General features: G+C 38.5%; 2 protein-coding genes across 4 annotated transcripts; one reads left to right on the top strand and one right to left on the bottom strand.

Annotated features, from left to right (window-relative positions):
- Window positions 1-627: 627 nt before the first annotated feature.
- On the top strand, window positions 628-15477 carry LOC131682387 (zinc finger protein 25-like). 3 transcript variants are annotated; one of them, XM_058963823.1, is made up of 7 exons: window positions 628-748; window positions 806-1051; window positions 1111-2211; window positions 2270-2546; window positions 2646-2729; window positions 14991-15074; window positions 15143-15477. In XM_058963823.1, exons 2-7 carry the CDS (start codon window positions 938-940, stop codon window positions 15433-15435), a joined length of 1953 nt encoding a protein of 650 aa, XP_058819806.1. In that variant the 5' UTR covers window positions 628-748; window positions 806-937; the 3' UTR covers window positions 15436-15477. The 3 variants fall into 3 exon arrangements, with proteins under 3 accessions (XP_058819806.1, XP_058819805.1, XP_058819804.1); XM_058963822.1 differs by having other exon boundaries at window positions 905-1051; XM_058963821.1 differs by lacking the exons at window positions 628-748; window positions 806-1051; window positions 1111-2211; window positions 2270-2546; window positions 2646-2729 and adding exons at window positions 10003-10322; window positions 10398-14735; window positions 14789-14850.
- A 123-nt stretch (window positions 15478-15600) lies between these two features.
- LOC131682972 (zinc finger protein 182-like) lies at window positions 15601-17429 on the bottom strand. Its single transcript, XM_058964801.1, has 2 exons — window positions 17021-17429; window positions 15601-16962 (listed from the first exon to the last, which is right to left on the bottom strand). The coding sequence occupies exons 1-2, from the start codon at window positions 17150-17152 to the stop codon at window positions 15763-15765; spliced, it is 1332 nt and encodes a 443-aa protein (XP_058820784.1). The 5' UTR covers window positions 17153-17429; the 3' UTR covers window positions 15601-15762.
- Window positions 17430-26415: the final 8986 nt, after the last annotated feature.

The raw sequence follows: 26415 nt of genomic DNA on the forward strand, positions 1-26415 counted from the left end.
GACACGCTGGGCGTAGGTTCTGTTGTTACAGCATTCGTTGGTGCCTGACCTGCAGCTCCGATTGGTTGTGGTTTTGTTGATGTCGATGAGGGCTGTGTGTTGGGTATGCTTGTAGTTGATGGTGTTTCGTTAGAGATTTGTGTACATGGTTTCTTGTAGTCTACTTGTTACAGAACTGGTACGTAGAAGTTTGTCCTTATGTTCACAGCGTGATTTAAGATTTGGTTACGCCTTCCATTTTGTATTGAAAGTCCAAGTATGAAGAAATAGGACACGAACGCCGCTGGAAATATCTGAAAATCCAGGTTTCAAACTTAATAGATTCCACCATTACGTATTACGTTGTAATATAATTATTAATATACAAGAGAGATTGAATGATAATTTTGAATGATTGTATCACCGACTACACCGGTATAGTGCACTGTCAAAAACGAAAATGCCATTTGATCGCCTTTTAATTGTTTCAAATAATTTAATTTGTTTCTGGGGGTAATTGGCAAAGGCGAGTAGAATCAAAACTTCAAAATGTTCAACTCCTCGGACAATGTTCGTCCGCTTTTTTCTTGACCGGGGCAACAATGTGACAGTGTAAATGGGACTTAACAATAACAAGTACATCTGTCAGTTTCAACAAAAATGTTTGCAACCGCAAAGCGATAGCTATCGAAATTTAAGAAAATATAAAAAATTCGGCATTTATTCTGTTGAAAATTACGAAATCTGTATCGTTGTATTGAAAAACTGCGTAAGTACAACATAAAATTTTGCTCAAATTATGAAATTTTCAAGATAAACGCCCTAGGGTTTTCAATGTTTTGGTTTTGCGTTTTATACACTGGAAGTAATTTCTTTCAAATTTATGGTGTAATCTGTTGATTATGATGTTTACCGTCTCATTTAGAAAAGAAGTTCTACTGAATAAATTGATCTGAAAATGAAAATATGTCGGGTCTGCATGCAACAAGACGATGAAAAGTTTATCTCCATATTTTCAAACATGGATAACGCAAACATAGCAGATACAATCAATAACTGCTGCTCCGTTCAGGTCGGTACTACCCATTTTAAATGCCATCCCTGTTTAACTAAGTTTCATCTATCATTCAGCTCACCGAAAATGATGGACTACCGGATCTAATTTGCCGCACATGTGTGCAAGATGTCAAGCTAATCATATCGTTTATTATCAAAGTCCAAGAATCAGATTTTAAACTACGACAGCTGATAGCTCCTAGCGCTGAACCGAAATCCGCATTCGAAATGGTGGTAGTTAAAACTGAATCCACCGATGAAAGTCGGGATAGTACAGATGCGAATTTGAAAGATGAGCAATGTAAGTTTGAACTTTCATCAGAGGAAGATAAATTAAAACCAGAGTTAGCCCAATCCTACAATACTCGTAGTAAACACGAAAATACTAAGCAAACTTCAAAGACAAAAATGAAGCGAAAGAAGCGACCAAAAACAGAAATATTGAGTGACGAGTCGCTAGAAGAAAATGGAAAAGTTGTTCTTGGCGACAAAGAATTGGAGATGTTCCAGGTGATTGATCTACCCAGTAGCAGCTTCGTATGTTGCAGTTGCTGTCAGATTTTTGATTGCATGGAAGCGCTCGAGTTACACACTGAGATTCATACAAAGTACGCTGTCAAAAATACGGACTGCATTTACTGCACGGTGTGCAAAAGAAAGTTCAAAAAACCTGCTGCACTAAAACGCCATTTGAAAAATGTGAATGCGCTTACACAGCTTTTCGAATGTGTAAAATGTAAATTGCGCTTCATGAACAGTGTTGGTAGAAGAATGCATATTCAAAAACACCCCAAAAACATAGATGAAAAGATAAAACAAGAATTCGGTGCAATTCTTTGCTGTGTTCAAAATTGCTCAAAACCGTTTGATACGGAAGAACAGTTGATAGAGCATGGTCGTGAGGCACATAAGTTGAACAAGCGCGCATATGAGTTGGGAGATACTAAGTCAAAGCCGGTTGAATGTCCTGTATGTTTCAAAAGATTTCCATCGGAAAGGTTGCTTCGTCGTCATAGGAAGCGAAACTCAAGACCCCTAAATCACCAGTGTGCAACTTGTGGGCTGAAATTTCGCACCAAGGATGTTTTGGCACTTCATGAGTTGAATCATGATAATCAGAAGCCGTTTCAGTGTGATGTTTGCAAGAAGTATTTCTCTAGTAAAAACTCGCTGAAGGTAGACTAGTAACAGCTAATAATGTAACATATTTGTATGCAAATTTAATTTTCTGTAGGTTCATCAAAGAAGCCATTCGAACGAAAGACCTTTTATTTGTTCCACTTGTGGTGCGGGTTTTTTCCAGAAAGCTCAACTTACAATACATGAGCACAACCATACAAATGCACCATTACCCTTCCAATGCGAAGTATGCGATAAAACGTTCAAAATGAAAAACTATCTTGTGAATCACATGCGTCAGCACACAGGAGAAAAACCGTACCCTTGTCGTCACTGTCCAATGTCTTTTTCGAATCACACCAATAGACAGCGGCATGAGATGAATCATACTGGTTTGTATTTTATTTATTATTCTAATTGTGTTTTGTAGCTGTCTCGGATTGTGTCCGAGCTTTCAGCTTCAATAATTCAAATTCTATGGTTGTTTGCAGGTAATAAACCATTCAAGTGTAGCTATTGTGATAAAACCTTCACAATCAAGCGACTACAGTTGGAACATGAGTGCAAACATACAGGTAAGACATGATTTTTGAAAACTAGTCGATTTTTAGAGTTACGATCGTTCAAATCCAAATAGTTACATCAGCCGGTTTTGATGTCGAGCACATTTTACAACGAAAAATCAAAGTTTATTTAAAAATCTTCAATTTAACGCTAGACTTTCAAGATATGGTCCCGTTTTAAAATCCTCTACCTTTTTTGTTCAGCAAGGGGAATGAGTGCATTTTTTTATATATATTATTTTCTATTTGATTCTATTGTTTTGTTTGCATTACATTTCTAATTTAGTATATTGGGTTAATCAGTTAATTATTATTATGATATAATATGCTTTCACAGTTAAGTGATTTTTGCAGTAGGAAGTTTTAAACCTACTTGTCATGTGAATAAGGAGTTAAACAAATCTTATAAACTAACTTGAAAACTATAAAGAGAGCTAATCGTTGCAATTGGTGATTGCAACGATTTTTGTCGGAAGTTGCTTGTAATACTGTTCGTTGGGAAGATTGGGTTGCTTATCTATCCTTCCGGCCATCATATCGTATAGTAGATACACTTAATATGTGTATTTACAAATGCGATATGATACCTGGTGCAGAAAGTGCACTAATTACCTGGCAATCTTCTTTCATTTGATTGTCTGCTCAGAAAATCATTTTCCGTACCCAAATATCACATGTGACGCCAGTGATAAATGGAGAAAACCACGAGGATGGTGGAAGGGCAGTGGGTACAAGGCTAAGTGCTCCTCGGATGGTACCAAAACGATAAGCAAAGGGAAAGTAAGGGTTATGTTCGGGGTCTTGAAGGAGACCATTTCGCATTTATTTTCATTTTTTGTCTTTTCATTTGTTTCTCTTGCTACAATATGTGCAACTCAGTGCAAGAGAACGTGACGGCCAACGAAACGGAAAGCCCCAACAGATCAGGAACAGGAAGGCGGACTACGAACAAGGAAACAAACAACAGACGAGAAATCGTTTACTTATTTAATATAACTAGGATACTAATCACAATTATTTTACTTTTCTTGTTTCGTTTCAGCAAACCAAAATCTCTCTACTATCTCTTCATTTTCTGCCTCCAACTATCCTCTATGTAATGTATCTGAAACTTGTGGGACCGGTTAACAGCCGGCGCCTGCTTGTGGAAGAAACTGGTGTGCTATACGGACTAGCACATACGAACAGTTAGGCTTTGTAGGTTCTCATCTTGACAGAGTCTAGATGGGCGGATGAACGTCTGCCAGGGTGTGGGCTGAGAAATGACAATGACAAATGACAAAGTTGCTTGTAATACTGTTCGTCATAATTGCTAATGTTTCTATGTTTGCGAGTCTGTGCAACTCGTTTGTGCTAAACCAGGGAGGCAGCTTAAAATCATTTTCAGAATTTTATTCTGAATCCTTTGAAGCGTTTTCTTCCTAGTAGCACAACAACTTGCCCGGATTGGCACTGCATATAGCATTGCCGGTCTAAATATTTGTTTATAAATTAATAGTTTGTTCTTTAGGCAGAGCCTAGAATTCCTATTTATAAGAGGGTATAAACATTTTATATATTTGTTGCATTTTGTTTGGATTCCTTCAATGTGATCATTAAAAGTGAGTTTTTTAACGTAAATCAAACCCAAGTATTTGACTTGATCCGACCACGTTAAATTCAAACCATTAAATTTAATAATATGGTTATTATATAGTTTAAAAGAAGAAGCTCTTGACTTATGCGGAAAAACAATCAATTGTTTTTTGCCGCATTAGTGGAAATTTTCCATTTTTTCAGGTAATCATTGAAAATATTCAAGCTTCGTTGCAGTCGACTGCAGACATTACGAAGGCTCCTACCAGTGGCTGAGATGCTGTATCATCACAGAAAAGTGACTTTTTACAGCCTGTAGGTAGATTTGGAAGATCAGAGGTAAAAATATTGTATAGAATTGGTACGACGCTTGATCCTTGAGGGACGCCTACTTTAACGGGTAGCTTATTAGATTTATAATTCTGATAAGAATCCTGTAGGGTACGGTTAGTAAGATAATCTTTAATTATCTTTATTATGTAAATTGGAAAATTGAAATCCCACATTTTGGCTATTAATCCTTTGTGCCAAACACTGCCGAAAGCTTTTTCGACATCTAAAAGAGCCACTCCAATTGAATAGCCTCCTGAGATATTTGCCTTTATCATGTTAGTTACTCTCACAAGGTGATGAGTAGTTGAATGTCCAATACGAAATTCAAACTGCTCAGGAAGAAAAATAGAATTCTCATTGATATGTGACATCATTCTAGTTAGGATGATTTTGAAGTAGAATACTGCTAAAGTTTCAATATAGGGGTCCCGTTTCAACATTTTCTGCCGGAATTTTACCCGATTTTTTATGCGTAAATATCTGCCGTTGTACTGAATGGAAAAATAAGATTATCGCGCTATCGGATTGGAAATATGTACAACAATTTTGTATCCAATTCGGTAGTATGTACAATTACTAAAATAGCGGAAATAATGGATTTTATGAAAGTAGTAATTATCTGATCCATGATTGGTCGGTACAATTCGCTCAAAAAGCAAGCGTTGCTGGGACTGCCTCTTTTTCATCGAATGAACTGCGACGCGTATAAAAAGGGAACACAAAAATTCGTTAGTATGTGTTCTGACGTTGTAAGCGTAGCAGCTGCTGCGTTTCATGTCAGCTCACACTCTTTGATGGTAGGTAATAGATACCATGACTGTCGCCAGGCGCTGATAGCATTTCATTCTAATCATGAAATGACGTGCCAGTTTCAAGCATACACGGAAGATACAATGATGACACACCACAAAAAAGCAGAAATTTTTTTTTCAGAGCTGAATAAATGGATTGGCGATGGGGTGGTTTAGTGCGAGAACCGCGCTCTCTTGTTCTTTAAATTATATGTGGCGTTAAGGGCGTGCTAAGAGAAGAGAAGACAATCGCGTAGCCAATTTGATCCAGTCCTAACCTCAATATTGAACCAGCTTCTGATTGGTCGTTTTGGCAGTCAGGAGCGTTCATAATATTTTCAAACGGGATGAAAAACAGTGCTGCTGAATTTATTTTGGCTACTTTTCGTACACATGAACATTTCATGCAAATTGAATAAATACCATGAATGACGATATAACTACGTGTATTGTTAAGAGAGACGATGGATGCTTGTTGTCTTTGGAATTACGACAGAGTCTGGTAGATAAAATTAAGAAGAGCAAGAAGCCTGTTGTTGTCTCTTCTCTTAAAGGGCGAACACGAAATTATTACGGCACATTCAACAGGGCATAACTTTTTTACCATTGGGTAAAAATTAACCAAATTTTGCACACTTTCTCATTGATGTGTATTGTTTACATGCTGTCAAACTCGAAGTCGTGTTTTTCGATTCAACGAAAATGGAGGTGAACCAACGCGAGTCGAGAGAACAAATTCTTTCCAAACACCTGAAATTTCCTGACCTGTCGCACCGGCAGTTGGGAAAAACTTTGAACATTCACCATTCAACCGTCTCCAGAGTGTTGAAGCGGTTCCAGGAGCGGTTGACGTTGGACCACGGCAAAGGAGCTGGAAGAAAACCGGGACCGGAGAACAAAAAGACGGAGGGAAAAGTGAAGCGGATGATTAAAGCAAATCCCAACGTTTCAAGCCGTGATTTGGCTAAAAAGATCGGCATGTCGCAGAGCTGAGAATGCAAAGAAGAGAGCTGGACTACATACATACAAGGTACAGAACTTACCAAACCGCGATGAGCGGCAAGAATCGACGGTTAAAACTCGGGCACGGAAGCTCTACGAGAAGATGCTGACAAAATATGGCTGCTGTGTGATGGACGACGAAACGTATATAAAAACCGATTTTAAGCAAATTCCGGGGTTGGAGTTTTTCACCGGCAAGAGCAAGTTCTATATGGACGACAAATTTAAGAAGAAGAAAATATCGAAGTTCGCCTCCAAATATCTCATTTGGCAGGCCATCTGCTCTTGCGGACTGAGGAGTGAGCCTTTCGTGACAAAGGGCACAGTAAATGGCGAGATCTATAAATCTGAGTGCCTCGAGAAGCGCCTTTTGCCGTTCTTGCAGCAGCACGACGAAGCTCCGCTATTTTGGTCAGATTAGGCATCATGCCACTATTCTAAAAGTGTCCTGGAGTGGTATGAGCCCAATTCTGTCCATTTTGTTCCAAAGGACATGAATCCGCCAAACTGTCCGGAGTTGCGCCCGGTGGAGCAGTACTGGGCAATGATGAAGCGGGAACTTCGGAAGAGCAAGAAGACAGTCAAAGACGAGAAGGACATGTTAAGAAAATGGAAAAAAAACTGAGAAACTGGTACCGGATGACACTGTAAAGACTTTGATGGAGGGCATCAAGCGAAAATGCGTTCAATTTTACACTCAAGGCTCCATCGATTAACTTTACTTTTGATTTTTGAAGTAAATATATGTATAAAACTACCCTAAAATTTTGGTTTGATTTTAAACATTATAAGAAAATTGGCATGACATTTTCGGTGTCGCAAAAATTTCGTGTTCGCCCTTTAGGGTGCGTGTACAGATAAATTCACCACGGCGCGCGTTCCAGAGTGCACCGTGGTGAATTTATCTGTGTGTTTCCTCTGGCAAGCCGTAGTGCATACTGGTTGTTTCGTTGTGTAAAGGAGATGGTGTTGGTTTATTGGATGCCGATATTATGATTTTTTGTTGATGATTTGACACGAGTTACTTCGGAAAGTTTATTTGCGTGTTTATAGAGAATTTTTAGACTACCTGGGGAAACTTAAAATACTCGGTTCTCGGAGCAAACGGAGAAAAAGTTTTACGTATCATCATGCTACAAACACAGTTTCCATAAAACACATCAATTGTATCCGCATTAAGCCCGGCTTATTTTATGTGCGGCTAAATGACGCAATGTGCTTTTTACTTATTTTGTTTGCGAATATCGCGGCTACACAAGTGAAAAGCTTCATAAGGGGCCATGTATAAATGACGTAGCACTTTGGGGGGTAGGGAGGGTATACCAAATTTGAGACGAAGTGTGACGAAGGGGAGGGTAGGGTCAGAAGTTTTGCGACGTAGCATAAAACCCATTGTTTAGAGAAAACAATTTAATGATCCTCCATTCCCAAGCGAAATGAATTTAAATTCAAACAAGTTACTTTTGATGCGATTTTTATGAGGTAAAGTTTACGATTCACAGAATTACAATAATACGAAAAGATTTTGTATGCGGATTTAACTTGCTGCATTAGTTAGCTAATGTAGCTAACTAGTAGACTTAGTTTGGAAGCTGAATTAATTTTTTGCTTCGGATTCAACCAAACAAAATTTAGTAATTTAGATGAACGTATGGTTCTTAGAATCATTGGCAGCTGCACGATTGTGAACTGAGAGAACTTGTCTTCACGCTCTCCTTGACATATAAAATTCAAAACAAAACTATCAACACTATATTTGTCATGAAATGGGCTTATTTTGCACGCAATTTGCTATTATAATGAAAATGTTGATAAAAGTCGTCAAACATTTTGAAAGGACATTTATTTAAAATAACTGAAAAACATATGTAGTTTTTTTCATCACCCGGGCGCTGTGCATGGGACGAGGGGGAGGAGGTAGGTAAATGCTACGTTATTTACGAGGGGGAGGTTGGAATTTTGTGACCAAATGCTACGAGGGGGAGGGAGGGGTCAAAAATCGCCGAAAAAAAGCTACGTCATTTGTGTACGGCCCCTAATTTAGAAAACTCCACTCTAAGATACCTGCTTGGTAAAGGCCCAAGCATATTATTATTTATGAAAACATGGGGTAAAAAGCGCCCCCTAAGGAAATATGATCATAGTTTAGCTATAGAACATTAATTGGGAGAATTTAATAAATATCATTCAACCAACATTTCCCCCTTTTTAATAATTCACAACAACAACGAGACAAAAAGCTCGTTCGACTAACACGTAATTTTGTTTTTTGTCGAGATTTCACAAAAGTGTAGCTTTAAATCGTCTTAGGTTATGCAATTATTAGGTTTTCAAAACAATTGTTCTTTTATAGATTAAAAAGATGGGTAGGTAATGTCAACGACATTACCGAAATGAAGTAGCATACATTTTAAGTTGATAATATGAATGCTGCAATTTTTACTAATTTCTGTAAGGTTTTATTAAAATAAGTTATTTCGGTATTTCTAAAGGAAATAGCGAAATAACGGTACAAGTATATACGATTCTCTACTGTTGCCAAATGAATTGTTTCACTCTCATTAAATGCTATTTTCAGGGTTACCATATGAGGATAAATATGTTGGAATATTTTAGGCTTCGATATACGTATACCGATGTTTCGGTATTTCCATTAGAAATATCGAAATAGCTGGAAGATATTCAAAATTGTAGCATTCGCATTAACAGCCTAAAGTATATTCTAATTCACTCCGGTTATGTCTCTGACATTACCCACCCATCTTTTTCATTTTGAAGACAAATTTGTTCGGATGTCTTACTGGTTTCTAGCAGAATTCTGGATGAAAATCAATAACCGATTCAGAATCCTGGCCGTTGAAGACAAATGAAGACATTTTTATGGAATTAATGGCGCCGATGGAAATACGACAAGGGAGTACAAACGAACCCATTGCCTTTCGATGCGAATTGGGCTGGTGCGTTTATGGAAAGGTATAAAGGCTGTGACGCACCCGCAAGTATCGCCTTATTTGTTTAGTAAGGCGCCGATCAGATTGGTCGCATTTCGGGGGGGGGGGGAATGTTGCGATACTTGTAAGCATTGGTGTTGTTGACAGCGATTGAAACGCTATATTGTCTTACGAAAGGAGTAGAGACGAGACAAGACAATGATAGCAAAGCAAAATGAGATTGAAGGTAGTGGATTATTTAAAAGCAACACCTAAATCGGAAACTTAGAAGGAGTGAAGTAAAAGTGCAAATTTGATCCGGTTCAGCCGAAGCCAAAAAGAGCGTAGCAAATAAGTAGTATTTACACTGGAAATTTGTAAGCTACGAGTACTTTTAAGTGCAATAAAAACATTTTGCAATAAATTGTTGAAATGCTGCAATCTACACTGATTTGTTCACGCCAATACCCGGTCAAACCATTCGGAATTTGATTGGGAATCCTGAATGGAGTCATTATGGATTTCAAATCAAATGCAACAACCGATTCTGAGTCGGAATCGGTTGTTGCATTTGATTTGGAATCCATGATGACTCCATTCAGAAATCCGAACCGGTTCCGGAATGAGTTTAACTGGGTAGTAGCATTTCTCATAAATGATTGAATACCAAATAAATAATTTAAGTATATTGGAAAAGTGAGACAATTCCAGGAAAACAGGAGCTGGCGGGGGTCCTGAAGCTAGAACTAATTATGTTGACATACTAGTATACGACATCCTTGTTAAAGATTCGCCAGTCTTGGAAGCCATTCCGGAAAGTATGGAGGAATTGGTGGAGGAAGCGTTTTATGAGAACGAGAACCCTCCAACTACATCAAAGGCGTCGAAGGAATCATCTACAGATTCTACCAAAACGTCTAATTCAAGCACCAGGGATTCCATCAAACAATCGGCTCCAAAGAAAAGAAAACTTGGTAAATTCATTTGAGTATTTTATAGATGAGAATTTAAACAACTATCTTTGTTTACGCTTTTGACTCACGTTTCAGATCAATAAAAAGAAGAAACGCTAGAAAATGCTGATCTCAACCGCCGTAAACTAGAATTGACCATAGAAGTTCTAGAGAAAGACGGGAACTAAAATCACTGGAGATCGAAAAAATGACAAATGAAAGTCATATTATGAGCTTGAAAATATATAGTTTAGAACTCAAGCATGGTCTTCCCAGATCAAAGTTCACAGAAAATCTGGGACACACTGAGAAACTCCGGTGAACCGACTCAGGTAGAGTACCTTCTGTCGAGTCCTGAAAATGAGCATCTTAGTTTTAATGGTGATATCTAGTATTTAGTAGTGTTTGGATCCATCAGCGGTGTAATAAAATGATTTGACTTGCTTACTCTAATTTAGGCCGTTCCACAGAGATTTTACCACACATTCTGAAAATCTGAGCCCTGTTCTATGAAATTACTCACTGCTTTCGAGCAGAATAATTTGCATTAGAGTAACTCAAGTAGTTTTGCACGGAATTTATTTAGTGCAGACTTGAGTACGTTCAAAGTGTCTTGCCCTTCCGGAACGAAAATGGGAATAAAGGTTGATATTCTTGCCAAATATTTCAGCATATTTCTTATTTATTTCAATAAGTGTTTTAAAGATCAATTATTGCTAAAAGAATAAATTACATAATACGATATTAAAATACATAACAACATACATAATACATTAATAATATTGCTTACATTAATTGTAAAATTTGCAACTGTCGTCTACGAGCATCAACTTCTGTATTGTCAGCATTCAGTTCATAATGTTTCGCATCTTCATTTTGTAATGGTGGGTCTTAAAAATCAAAGGCAGTTTTTTTCATTTTCTCGGGCAATATTGCATAATGTCGCACAACATTTCACTATTTGTCCAGCAAAGTGCGGGTTTACTATCAGATGGTTCAAGCATGGGAATTTTTCTTTGAGAATTTCAAGTGCCCGCTCAACACATTGCCTTGTGGCTTTCAATCTATTGTTGTGCCTGCGCTCACCATCGCTTGTTGGATCATATATCAGGATAAGCTGAATCTCCTAATATCAGTCCATTGGGAAAAATGTACTCTTCTTCCTTACGACGGAACAAGCTGCTCATACGCAAAACTCTTGCGTCATGTACACTTCCCGGCCATTTAGCACTGACATAAAAAAATCAAGGTTTGAACCACAAACAACCATGCAGTTAATTGAATGGAAACCTTTCCTATCAACAAAGACTTCTTCATTTGCTAAAGGAGCATCAATTGGGATCAAGGATCCGTTTATTATTCCTATCACACAAGGGAAATTTGCCATTTTGTAGAATTCTTCTATTACACTCGAGATGTTAGACTGCCAACAGACTTTGTGCTGAAAGAGTCTTCTATTAATTGCGGCAACAACGCGATGAATTGTCCTTCCTACAGTTGATTTGTGGATTCCATGACAGAGCCCTGTACCGTGTTATTGGTTTCCTTGTCCAAGCCAATGCAATGTGGTGCACAACTGTTGGTACGGTTTCAGTGCTCCTCCACGATTGGACAACTCGATATCTCGAAGTATTTCCTCTGCTTTCCGTGGAGTCATCCGCAAAGCTTGAACAAAATCAACTTCATATTGAAAGGAGAAATTTATTCGTGGTGCGTAATATTTCGCTCTCCGAATTCTTTGTACATGATACACTACACTTTCTTCATCGTCTGAGTCGCTTAAAATGTTAAAACGATACATTTCTGCACCTCAGTTAGGTCCCACGAAAAATTGAAGCTTGTAAATATATTTACGGAAGTATTCGGACTTGTAAATAAAAGTACACTTCAAAGCTAATAGTTTGTTCTTGTATTTTTTATGCAACAAGTACTTGTAAATACGACTAGTATTATTAGCATAATTGACTTGTATTATTAGGCTTGTATACGTGTACTTGTAGAATCATTATGCAACAGAAATATAGAAGTTATAAGCTACAATACTAATATTATTAGTGAAATTTTGATTATGCAACAGGCCCCTGGTATCCCTGGATCCATTCTCAAAATTAAGCCAAATGATCATTATGCCAAATAACCGTTATACCAAATGTCCGTTATGCTAAATGACCTCCCGAATAGAAATGCACAGTAACAAAACCATGAATTTCACTGCGACAGTACAGTAATTTTACAATAATTTACAGTAAGTTCTAGTGTTATGCCACAATACAAAAACAATAAGCTTTAACGTTTTTACAGTAAATTTCAATGTAAAAACGACTTTTACAGTGAAAAAGGAGGGTGGTTATGTATCTTAACATTAAACAAATCGATTTTTCTCCATACATTTTTCTCAAAAACAGTAAAATTTAATGTGAATTTACTGTGTCAGTTTTTTGCTGAACAGTAACATTAATCGTTACATGAAATTTTATTGTAAATCTACTGCCAGACCTCTGCGACGAACAATGTTGAAACAGTAACAACTATAATATTTATTGTTTTATGATTGTTTGTAGAGTAAATGCTATTGTAAAATTCTATTCGGGCTTATATCAAATTGACCCAGACCCGTCAAACATTACCAACCTATCTTTTTTTTCCTCGGTGTATGAATCATAGTCGGAGCAACGTTCCGTTCGTGACATACCATGGCATTCGCAAAAAATATGTGCGATGTTTTTTTGACGTGTTTATGAAAACACTGATTGTTTTTCATCACTCAGAAAAAAGTATTAAAAAATTTAAAATAAATTTGGACGCAAAAATAGTGAAAAATAAGTTTTAAAGCAGCATGAATATCTGCCGCGTCTGTATGGATAGTGATTGTGATGGTTTGGTACCGATATTTTCCAAACTGGAGGATGCATTCATTGCCAACATCATCGTGGAGTGTACAGCGGTGCAGATCGTGGAGGACGACGGTCTTCCGACAACCATCTGCAAGACGTGTATCGATGATTTGAAGCATTTGATCCTGTTTATCAAGAAGGCTCGCGAATCCGACCGAAAGTTGCGGAAAATTTTCAAATTGGAGTCAAGTAAGAAATTTGCGGAGAATTCACCGAAAATTGATGGTACGAATTGGGAGCCTGAACTTTTACCGATAGCCGTTTTTACGGAAGAGATTGTCGAGGTAAAAGCAGAAATTGATTCAGATGATGACTTGGTGGGAGAGAACAGGACGCCGAAGTATGAGTCAAGTGAACATGGAGAGAACGTGACAGATGACAATGATAGCGAATGGAAGAGTAGCGGATCTTCGGTGGACAAATCTACAGTACAGAAAGGACACAGAGGTCGGAAGAAAAAGTATAGAGAATCAACCGATAGCGACTCTGATTCCGCATCAGAAGTCAGAAGATCAACGCGAGGAAGGAGACGGAGGAAAAAGCCAGCTCAAAAGAATGGGGGGGATAATGAGGATGATTCCAAGGAAGACGACTTAGACGAGAAAGAACTTGCTACGTTCAAAATAATCGCTATTAGAAAAGATCAATTGGTTTGTTGTGCCTGTCTTCAGATATTCGATAATCGGAATGATCTTCACGTTCATGGTGAAAAGAGTCATGTAAAAAAACGACGTGTCAACGCATCGAAGACGAACATTTGCGAGATCTGTTTCAGGCGATACTCGACACCACACGCCTTGAAGCTTCACAAAAAACGAGTGGCAAATGCAGCACAAGTGTACGATTGCACGAAATGCACGGCTAGATTCATAGATAGTAATCGCCGTCGTCAGCATGCTCACAATCATCCTAGGGAAAAGGAAATTATTCCCTCGAAGGTGATTGTCGCTCCTATCCCAGTTGTCGTGCAGGAGGAGTACGGGCGAATCTGTTGCGCGCAAGCATGCTATCAATCTTTTGAAACGGAAGATCTGCTAATTGCACATGCCCACACGATTCACAAAATGAACAAAGTGGAACAATCACTGGATGAGAATAGGGATAAACCGATAGAATGTCCAGTCTGCTTCAAACGATTCTTCGACGAGATTTCCCTACAAAGACACCAACAGCGAAATTATAAACCTCTAAGCCATCAATGTTCCGTATGTGGATTGAAATTACGCGGTGGTGAGGCACTCGCCACTCATGAACGATCACACCGCAACGAAAAACCATTTCAATGTGGGGTTTGTCATAAATACTTCACCAGCAAGGGAAGCCTGAAGGCTCACATGATGGTGCACAGCGGGGAGAAACCATTCGTTTGTTCCACCTGTGGATGGAGTTTCCGGCGAAAGCGCAACCTACAGGTGCACGTTCTGTCACACTCCAACAATCAACCCTTCCAATGTGAGGTGTGCCAGAAGGCGTTCAAATCGAAGGTACATCTTCAGTATCACATGAGAACTCACACGGGAGAGAAGCCGTACCCTTGCCGGTAAGATGAGATTTATGTGCATTGTGCTAATGTTAATTGGCAATGTTTTGTAGCTTTTGTGATAAAGCCTTCGCGGATCATACCAACAGGCAGCGACACGAAATGTCACACACTGGTAGGTATTTTGTTAGTTTGAGAATAATAACTCTCGCCGAAATTGTAATCTGGGTATTAATTTTACACTTGTTCATATCAATATATTCAATCTGCGGCAAGGTTGGCTTCCACAAATTGTTTAAATGTTCATTCTTGCAGGTATCAAACCGTACAAATGCAGCTACTGTGATAAGACATTCATTCGGAAGCGTTTCCAGGTCGACCATGAAAGTACACACACAGGTCAGTTGAAATGGTTGCTTCCGATAATTCTGTTTCGATTTCTATAAGTTCAATACGTCTCTTACTAGGTGTCAAGCCATATCGCTGCGAGATGTGCAATCGAACCTTCAGTCAGAAAACCGCACTCCGAAGGCACTTGGAATCACATCCGCTGGCTCCGGAAAATGAGATAGCATTAGCAGCCCCCTCACCAATGCCCGCGGTTAGCTCCACTCAGATGGTAGGCGATTCGGCAATGTCTCCACCCGCTGTCCCTATGCAATCGACAATGGGTGGGCTGATGGAAGAACCAGGTCCCAGTGCGAGTGGATACTTCCAGCATCCACGAAATCTGAGCGTAAGTTTGCATCCTGCCGTGTGATAGGAGGGGTGTTCTATTTGTTTACGATTAAATCAACGATTAAATGCAACACGCTCTATCAAATTACGCTAGAACACCAAAGAATGTCCAAAGATTTAATTCCTTTTCAATTTGTTAATCCAATTATTACAGCTATTCCTTGGTAACAATAATTAAAATGTCTGCTCAAGTATCCAATTTTATTTTTAAAATCCATTGTATGGGTTAGACAAAATATGCATGTTAATTTGTTGTTAAAATTTTAAATGATATTTCTTATATCTAGCAAAGTTATAACGTAAAATGGCAAACTAAGAATCGGACCGTCTAGTGTCCATATACTCCAACTCAATCATTCAAAATATAAACATCATCGTCAGATTCCTCCTTCACTTCTTCCAGCCGAGCACCCGTAACAGTAAAATCATCTGTTGCAGCAGTGAGCTGAACTGGTTTCACTGCACCGGGGTCATTTTGCTCGGTACTACACCCAGGAATATGTTTCTCGTAGGCCGGCCGTCCAAAGTAGACACGCAAACAGACGTTGCATGCGTAGACCTTTTTCCGATTAAACTTCTGGTGCAAACTGAGCAAACTTTTCCGTTTGAATCCACGCCAGCATTGCCTACATATAAAAGGCTTTCCTTCGATTTGCGGTGGACCGAACGGGTTTCTGTGTTCCTCGGTGCAGTGGATATCCAGTTCAGCTTGGCTGGAGAACATGTGATTACACGCACAGCACCGATGCCAGGTGAAATCTATTATAGAGAAACCGTCATTCCGTTCCGCAACTTTGTACTGGGAGGTTTTTAAATGGCTAAGTTTCAAATCCGCCGACAGCTCACAAAAGCCTAGTGTGTAAGGATCGACGCTCGTATCAATTTCTGCCAAAGATTGAACGTGGCTTACAACTAGATTAGATTCCGGCTCAAAAATACTGTGATCAATCATCTGATCTTCCATGTTGTAGAATTCTTTTTCAAGATCGTCTTGCACTCTATAATGATATTGCCGCAAATGATCAAACAACGTGTGCTTTTGTTCAAAAAGCAGGTAACATTCCCGACAGCAGAATAGATGATCTTGTACGGATTGACGATGATAGCTGAGAGCATCGGCACTCGAGAAGCACATAAAGCATCTTGGGCATTGATGATCGCTGAGGATTGTGCAGTTTTGCTTATGATCATGCTGTGAATGAACACGTAGTTCATCAACTGAAGCAAATGCTTGATGACATCCACAGCAGCGATGAGCCACGAAAACTAACACCATGTAAAAATAACGATCCAATATTATTTGATAGAAAGAGACGTCGTAGTCGCTGAGATAAACGGAAGTTGATTCAATGCTTTGACCGGGCTGTGATTGTTCTTCCGATAATTGAATTGGTTTGTCGTCGTCCAGAACGATTATCTCCGAGCTGCATTGACTCCGTAAGAATTTATCAGATTCGACGCAAAGTTTGCAGAACTCAAAGGATATTTCAAGTTGTTTAGAGCAATCCAAACAAATTTCCTGTGGCATATTTGTGTCCTCTGGACTAGCCTGGAAGTGATGAAAAAGTTAATCTTCCATAAGATATAACAGAAACAATAGTTTTTACCGAGACGCCGGCCACAATCTCGAACATGTCAGCTAACGAACCCTCGTCAGTATCACGGTTCGAGAATAGTGATACAAAGCTAGCTGCATCAGTTTTTAATTTTCGGCATATCCGACATATTTCTGCTGACATTGTGATTTAATTATACCTGTCCGTTATGTTTTATACAAGGTCGAGGATAAAACATCTTTTCAAGACTCAAATTATAATCGAAAATTTTGGTAACTTATTGGATTTATTATTATTTATTCAGTTCTGAAATACTCGACAAAATACACAAATAATGAAGCAAAATGTACTGTGTTACATAACGGTACTTTCCGAGCCCATGCTCGACCGGAATGACATTTGCTACACCCTTTCGTTGACTGTTGCTGGATCAGCTGTTCACCACCAGGTTTTCTGAAGAACAGATCTCGACTAATATATGATTAGGGCCATAAAGCCAATGATGTCAAACCGAGAAAAATGAGAATGAAGTTTAGCATATCTTTTTTATTCATTAATTAAAGTGGTCTATTATGCCTAATGAAAAAATGTCGCTATTTGGTAGATAAAACATTATTATTTCACCTCAAAATACGAAATAGAAGCAAAACATTACATATCACCACTTTTTTAAACAAAATGCAATTTACGTCTTTTTTGCGCACTACTGGCTTCCCTGGCGGATTATCAGCCTTTGCTCTACGCCGTTAACATCAATGTATTTGTTTTGATTTGGCACGGTACTAGTCTGCATCAGAAAATGCCTTAACCCGCACACCCCTAAAGCAGGCATGGCAAAAGCACCGAACGGTACTGCACGGTACGCACTTCTACCAATAAATACGCCACCGAGAGCATTCATTTCAGCACGCCATACCGGTGCTCGAGAAGAAACACCAATCGTAGCGACAAAGGCACCGGTGTCGATGCCGACGCATAATATCCAGCTACCGCGCTTATTGTTTCGGCAAAGCACCGACCCGAGTGTTTCTGACTTCGGCAGGCACCGCGACCGAGTGTCTTTAGTTTCGGTAAACACGCCAGCATGTATTTCAGTAGCGATAGTCGCCGTGTTACTGCCGTCTTTTGGGAAGTTTTGTACATCGCAGTTTGGTGCGTTCAAATGAATGAACGCGCTTGGTACTTTGTGATCATTAAGGATTTAGATTGATGATGGTGCTGGTGTCGTATTTTACATTCCAGTAATTTTTCATATCAAATCACCACTGGCCGAATATTACGTCGTTAAAAAAATAAAGAATTTTTTTTTATTCTAATTATACAGCATAAAAAAAGGTTTTTTAATTTATTTTCTTTTAATTCATTACATTTATGCGTACGTTTTTTCAATGCAAAGCATGTTGGATTAGGAGATATTTTTAAGCCATGAAACAAAACAAAAAACTCTTAGAAAAATCAAATACTTACAAAATGTCAATTACTCCCGGTTATCCATTAAATTCTTTTTTAAGTAAACAGTTGTAAAGTCGTAGAATGTAAAGACAACAGGAAACTATCTTTCATCATTTGCGAGCTATAGATATAAGTTGTGGTACTTGTTTTTTTTGAATGATCTTTTATTTCAGATTTCAAAAGCAAAACTCATCGTAAACAAAGTATAAATAAATAAAAAATATAATAATATAAAAAAAGATATCAGTTAGATGGAATACTACCTTCCATTTTTTCGAAAATATCGCTGTTCAACTTGACAAATAAAATATTAGACAAATTTTTATCACTAAGGCGCAAACGTTTATCAGTCAGTATCAAACCTAATGCGCTAAACGCACGTTCAGCAGAAACTTGAGTACACGGTACAGCAAGAGCGACTTGTGCCAGGGAGTAAAGGATAGGCTCGGTCCTTCTTTGGTTCCAGTAATATTCGATGACTGAACCTGACGATGGCATCCGACGTCGTAGTGGCATTTCTCTCAGTTTAGTATCCACTGTTTGTTTTGACTGATCTATTGCTGAATCTTTTTTTCTCAACATTGCTTCGATACGCGAAACTGGAGTATTTGAAGATGATGGAACGTCAGCTGATGTAATCAATTCATTATCACTACCCTTGATTCTTTCCCAAATCATTTTTAAGTGAGCTAGACCAACACTTTTTTCATCTCCCGTGAGAAATTCTGATTCTGCATAATTTATGCGAGGGTCAAGGTATAGAGCTGCAAGAAAAGCTTTTCCTTCAAACATAACTGCTTTACGTGTATGCATAGCTGCGACCAGAGTTATAGCCATATCACTATTTGTTTCCTCCAGTTGCAACACACATTCTAGCCAAATTAAGAAGAAGTCTCCCATAATGATTGTTTCATTTTGTAGACGAACTGTTGCGCTATATACTGGATGAAATGATCGGACGAATTCTTTTATAAATTGCCAGTCTTCTTCAGTTAATTTAATATTGTTATTTTCTTCGATCAAGTCTTTGAGGAACTGTTCGTTCATTGCAAAATATTCCAACATAATATATGCGGAATTCCAGCGTGTATCGCAGTCTAACTTTGGGACGCTCACTCCACTTTGCTCAAAAATCCAACGGAATCTTGGTGTATGAAGAGAAGCTCTATTAAAAGTACAGTAAAATTGCGGTGTAATACACATTGGAAACAAACACGTATCTCGTGAAAAAATTGATGAGTTTAGTGAAGAGACCTACACGCGAATTGCATGAAAAAATGCAAAAAATATATATATTCGACTATAAGCTGAAACAATATAGGGGAACCATACCAACGTTCGCTTCCCTTTCCCTAAGGAAAACTACCTTTAAAAGATTCATCCATGGATACAATGAACGTGCTGAAAGCTTCCCAATAGCTATTTATAACCGCTTACTCAACTATAGAAATAGTTCCGTTATTACTTATTTCAGTTCTAATAAATACGAGAGAAATCATTTCAATTATTTTATAGCTAATTTCCAGGAATAAGTTTTGATACTAGCATAATTAATCATTATTTTGATATTTTTTCAAGTAAAATATGTAAATAGCTCAACCGTTTTGTAAAGTTGCGGCTTTGTATCAATAAAAATTTGGAGAGAACACATAATTTCGTATCTCATAACTTGCAAATCTTGGAAATCAGTTGAAAATGTTAGAATTATTCAATTTTTCCCAAATTAGAAACTCGCTCACATGAATGCATAAACAATTTTGCATGCCATGTCTCATGAACAATTTTCAAAAAATCGACCTTTTTTACACGATTGCGTATACATTTAAAATTAAGTAAGTTAAATTTGGAGTCAAAATAGGAATAAAATATGGAAGCAATTAAAGAATCCAACGGTGTGCGACATTGCCACACTAATCCCTCAATGGTTCCAGCGAGTTTCTAATTTGGGAATAATTGAGTATCTCTGGCAATTTTCAACCATTTCTGATGATCTGGTTGTTAGTTTCGGAACTAATTGTTCTCTCTAAATCTTTATTGAAAAAGAAGACGTTCTTTTATAAAAATTTAGAGCAATTTTATGAAAAATCGTAAAGTACCAAAGTATTTCTAACAAAAGAACATAACATAGCATTTCAATGGAATGTTGAATTCTTCTGGTTTGCAGAATCATTGCAATGAAAAGCGTTTAGAAAACGACAGCGTAGTGAATTTGTTAGTGCCGAGGTTTTTTTTGTTAAAAATCAGGATTTTGTAGATATACTTGTTTTTGCGTTTGCATGTGATGAAATTTACAACCTACACAAAATCATTTGAAAAGTACATTATAGCACCGTGTTATAGACGTACGACCCACTATCGCAAATATTGGGTGAACAACCCTAGAACAGTTTCACTACAATATACGAATTAACAAAATCGACATTTTAACAGACGCATAAATACACACATTCACACATACAGATAGGTGTACAAACCAGAAGAACCAATGCAGGCTTGTACGTAATTACTGATCAATGATACTTACTGCTTCGTCCGAAGCTGCCTTGCAGTAGCATTTATTTTGTCTAAAATTGGTTTAAGTTTCAATTTCTTGATTGCATCGTATACGCAGAGCTGTAAAGTATGAGCTGCGCATCTAACGCTATCAGAAATTGCGTTCGTAATAAATTCCAGAGCAGATTCCTCCTCAATGGTTCCATCGCAGTCATGTTCGTCAATTTCTTCAAGATCTATGTCGTAATCAATAAAATCGCATCCTTTTTGAGCTTCATGAATAAGTCGACCAGCTTTGAGATAATTTTGCTCCGTTATCAGTAGTAATCGAATATATTTGATTAGTGTCAACATCAAACGTGTTTACTACACGTATTATCTCGTCTTTTAATGCTTCAGCAGTTTGAGAAGCATTGTAATCATACACTCCCATGGTTCTCAAAACAAATGTGCGACCCTTTATAAACTGTACGGCAACAGCAATCACGTTTCTACCTTTACGGGCGGCAGAGTCCACCTTCAAACAGATCATTCTGCCTTTCAGCTCATTTTTCATTTCTCGTTTAAACGCCAGCGCAGTTTTCTCTACATCCTGTGGAATGGTCTTACGGGTAATATTCGGTACTTTCAAAGCTTTGGTTAGCGTGCCAAGCAAATCAGCTAGGCCGGGTTGATCGAGCATATTGAACGCTAAGCCACCTGTCGTAACCATTTTCACAGTCAAATCCACCAGCAACTTGCTATCGACGGGGACGGAGACCATGGGAATTTTTCGTGTAGGTCGGCAATTTTCTACTCCGCAGAATTAACCATATCGTTGTAGGCATCACTATGTACCGCTTGCAGGTGCCTCTTTAAACTGTTCAACTTGTCGGTCATAATCACTTTTGAACACATGGCACACTTTTTTAGAGGTTCCCTATCCTTCTCTTACGAAACACTCAGTGACTAATTTAGCCACATCCTTTGAGAGCTTAGGACGCTTCACTGCTGACATTTTTCGACTCTATTTTTTAATTTCCGCACAACACGCAACACCGAACTACGCGCAAGACAATCGAACACTAAATAAGCAAAAACACTGGATCCTTTTTCGTGTGATGAAAAGAAATCATATAACAAGTCGTGTGATTCAGCAAGAGAGAGTCCGGCGATAGAATGACAGCGAGAGTTAAGCCAACTTTACACCTTTCCGATCCGATCCAATGACGGTTCAGTACCGTGCACAGATGCCAATATTCTTTCATAAAATCACATGCGAGCATATACACTTGTCCGGGATGGTGCAGTGCCGGACAAGTGTGAATACTCGCATTTGGATTGTATGAAAGAATATTGGCGTCCGTGAACGGTACTGAACCGGCACCGAAACGGATTGGATAGGTGTAAATAGTGCTTTAGACAGACAGACTGGGAAAGAGTAAATTACGTAAAAAAATCTCCTAGGAAGGGTCCATCTCGGCGTGATTTGTCTTTTTTAATCCTATTATACAGGATACCGAATAGGATGTCCAAAAATCAGTAGCAAAAATCCCAACAGTTTGAATATATGTACTATTGAACCGAAATGAATGAATTGAACAAAGATAGCATCCAATTTCTGACAATAGGAATGAGTTGAAAATAAGCTAACACCCTATGTGCGATATACGTATGCATTGAGGTCCTGTATTTTCTGCTATTTTGATGCTAGCAGGTTTGAAAATTCTCTTTCGGGTGCAAAGGCAAAGAATTTCCGAGGTGTTAACCGAAGTTGAAAGCACTCGGCTCCGGTGTCTCTAAAATTTTTAAACACCCGGCACGAGTGCTTCCCGAGCTATGCAAGCACCGGGTCGAAAATAAAACACCGCGACCGACACGGGTGCTTCGTTCGCAATCCACCGGTGCTTCGCATCGAGCACTGGTATGGGGTGCTAATCTCAATACGCCCGGTTGCAGTGTTCTAATGCAGCACGCGGTGCCGTGGCGTGTTTGGACATGCCTGCAAGATCCCTATTGGCCGAAAACGGTTTTCATCCAAGTGAAGAAATTGGCCGAAAACGACTTATGAAATCGAGTTTTTGTATTTTTTATGGTCTCATAAGGCAAATTTAATGGATTTCGCTAGTCAATTTCCCTGAGTGCATGAAAATGCATAAAAATCATAGCAGAAGAAAAGAGACGGAATAGAAAGTATGCTAACTATGCATACTTTTGTTTCTCAGTGCATGTCAAAGTAATGGGATACAATATGCTAGAGCGAGACCCTATGTTTCAGTCCGTGAATACATGGAGACAGTAGCGCCTTGCTCCTTCTAGCACACGCAGAAATATACTTTTCTATCTGACTCTCGTTTCTTCTGCTGTAAATTTTATGCATTGGACATATTTGGTCTATCCGCCCATTGAATGCTTACTAGAAGTATTTGCATGAAAATGCATAAAAACTGGGGTTGGGTAATGTCCGGGACATAACCGCGTGTTGACGTAGGACTATTGGTTGACGTATCATTTTAAATTTTGCTTGTATCTCTTTCCAATGGCTAAATTTATATCTTAAGTTTGATTCATCGAGTTCAGCGAAATTTTCCTGGGGATTTACAATAGTACAATCCTGTCCGGTAATCTATTCAGTAAAATAATTTTATTACTGAGTTCTCTGCATAAAATACAAGTATATGGGCATCTGTCAATAAGAGTTGATAGCTTGCGGTGAATTTTCGCCGATAAAAGTTAAGGAATGCTTTAGTTATTCGAATTTTAAATTTTGCTTACTATTGTAAGAGTAGCATGTCAAGAACATGAGTCAAGATATTTTAAGGTTATGCAGAAAATTTGCACATACATTTTGTCCTACGTCAACACCCTTGTTATGTTCCGCACATTATTGCGCACTTACCACCAACCTGGACTTTACACTTTCAAAGTGCGAGTTGTCAAAACACATGTATTTTAAGAGATAGAGATGGTATTTTCATAGACAGACCAGTCGAAGTAACCAGCCTATCAGAAGAATTTAAAAGAGGAATGGTAAGTGCGTAGTGCGGTTAGAATCCAGCTTTAGAGCCACAAACAATACCTACCCCTAATTTTTCTCGTTTCCTCAAATTTTCAACTTTCAACTCAAATATCATTTTATACAATGATTTCAGCAAACAGACGTATTTGTATGAGTGTATTAGTATTAGTGTATTAGTGGGAGTGACGACATAAAATAGTGTATTGTAAATTTTACAACATTTCACCTTAACCGCAAACGACGAAATTGAGCAGCAGATGGTTAAGTTGTTTGAAAAAGATAAAAGACTATTGTGGCTATATCTGTCAAACTTTAGCTTCGGCAGTTCAAAAAGAAACCTTATACATTTCGCTGATGTCAAATTGCATTAGCAAAGGGCGACACAACAGTGACATACATCGAACCAAATCCAACAAACCAGTAAAATATGCCACCAAGCTTTAGCAAAACAATCTTTGATTGAACTCTGAAATTATTTACGATAACATTACAACTCTGGGCAAAATTAGGATAAAAAGCCCTCTTTTAAGAAGCGTACCGTACTATTTTTACGCAGTATTCAATCGATGAAATGCGTGTACATTGGCATCATCATATTTGATTCGTTTCTGAGAATCTATATAATAATGAAAATGGTCTGTGGGTGGTAAAAAGTATCTGAGCGCAGCAAAAAATCGAGTTGAATGCTATCGTTAAATATCGCACTTTCACTGGCAGACGCTACACTAATGAACGGCTTCAATTCGACAGAATGATAACCGAAATAGAGCGAAAATAGGTTCATTGTCCTATTTCGCTCTGGAAATGATTGAAATATTAAGCGATTTCAAGGACAACTCGATTAGCTAAAAGCGGAAAATTCTCTTGATTGCCCCCTTTGATGCCTGCTACTTGAGAAGAAACTTTTCCCTAATGTTGTAAAATTATTTCCTGTCTTGACAAAACTGTGCAGAAAGAAAGTGCTACATGACACAGAAGTCTACGCTTCTGATCCAACCTGCAAAAGTACGCAGGCTGCTCTACTTTGCAAACATATACAGAACCATTGGCTCCGCATTGACGGCCGTGTTAGGGAAGTGCATGTTCACGTGAGAAACATTTGAGTTCCTCCGAGAAAATCAAAAATACAACTTTCAATTAAATGTTCAATTATACAACTGGTAAAAAATCTTGCCTGGCAAGATTTAAAATAACTCCGAAGTGTAGTCACGAAACCCCGGTTATGTCACAGACATTAGCTCATCCTTTTATCTCTAATGAAGCAAACAAACAGCAAAGTAAATATATCTTTCAATTCAATTCTTTACCAGGATTTGTTTTGGTGGCCCTGAAAAGGGCCTGTGGTGGGGTGTGGGTGTCATCCGGCGACGACTTATTTCGAGCTGGCATACTTGATAACGGCATTGGTACCTTCCGATACGGCATGTTTGGCCAGCTCATCCGGCAACTTCAAACGAATGGCAGTCTGTACTTCACGCCAGACGAGAGGCCTCGTTCGCAATGCACTCTAAGATATCGTTCACGAAGCTGTTCATGATGCTCATCACCTTTGACTAGACTCCGGTGTCCGGATGGGCACACCTTGTAAAAGTAGATAACGTAGCTTTCCTTGTGGCGTTATTTCCATCTCTTTTCGTATATGATGTTCGTCTGCGCTTTGCCTTACCGCTAGCTTTCGGCGCCTTAGCGACGACGATGGCTTGACACTGCTGCTGCTACGTGCGAGCTGAAACTAATGAAAAAATCGGCTGTACCTATCTTTTATAATCGACCGTAGCGAAACGAAAGTCCGTCCTTTTTATGTTTATCGTGTTTCGTTCTTTTGTTGGCCCGTCCCTTTAATGGACGATGTACAATTTAACCGATTACATAATAGAAAGCGCTTTGCGAATGGCATTGGTGAAGAAGAAAGAAAAAACAGGGCCTTCGCATTCAAAATTGCATTTCTGGTTGAAACTATGAAAAATCCGCCCTTATCGGGGCGACTATTTTTGTTATATAAAGAATTACTTTGATGTTCTCCGCTAGTCTAAATTAACGTACAGTCTTTATAGCTGGAATGTGAAAAAGTTTTTCATACATGTACCCTACCCCCTTGCCTGTAATTTTTCAATTTATAATGCGAGGCCCAAAAAACCCTAATTTTTGATTGAATTACAATTTTTATTTGCGACTTAATTTAACCCACGCTCCACCACTGGTTGCAGAACAAAAGTTCACTCACAGATTTGGTGCTGTGATTGCATTTATTGCTTGCATGCAATCGACGACTTCAAGCCCATCTTAGATGTGTGAAATCAGTCGTAAAGCTTTTCCTCAATACTTTTCAATGGGAGTTATTCACATGCTACTGTTGATCGATACAAAATTGATAAGTAGTTTGCTGAAAAAAATACCCCCGCGCTTTCCATGAAAACACACATACACATCTACCCACCTGAGAACACTTTTGAAGGAATTTCTGCTAAAATATGATTGGTTGGTGCTGAAAAGGACTGTTTAT

Source organism: Topomyia yanbarensis, chromosome 2 (genome assembly GCF_030247195.1).
Source record: "Topomyia yanbarensis strain Yona2022 chromosome 2, ASM3024719v1, whole genome shotgun sequence".
Taxonomy (NCBI): Eukaryota; Metazoa; Arthropoda; class Insecta; order Diptera; family Culicidae; genus Topomyia; species Topomyia yanbarensis.

Coding starts and splice junctions, on each gene's coding strand:
- LOC131682387 (XM_058963821.1), top strand. CDS start 13,138: ATGAATATCTGCCGCGTCTGTATGGATAGTGATTGTGATGGTTTGGTA. Junction 14,736..14,788: donor GAGAAGCCGTACCCTTGCCG/GTAAGATGAGAT, acceptor AATGTTTTGTAG/CTTTTGTGATAAAGCCTTCG. Junction 14,851..14,990: donor ACACGAAATGTCACACACTG/GTAGGTATTTTG, acceptor TCATTCTTGCAG/GTATCAAACCGTACAAATGC.
- LOC131682972 (XM_058964801.1), bottom strand. CDS start 17,152: ATGTCAGCAGAAATATGTCGGATATGCCGAAAATTAAAAACTGATGCA. Junction 16,963..17,020: donor AGATTGTGGCCGGCGTCTCG/GTAAAAACTATT, acceptor CATCACTTCCAG/GCTAGTCCAGAGGACACAAA.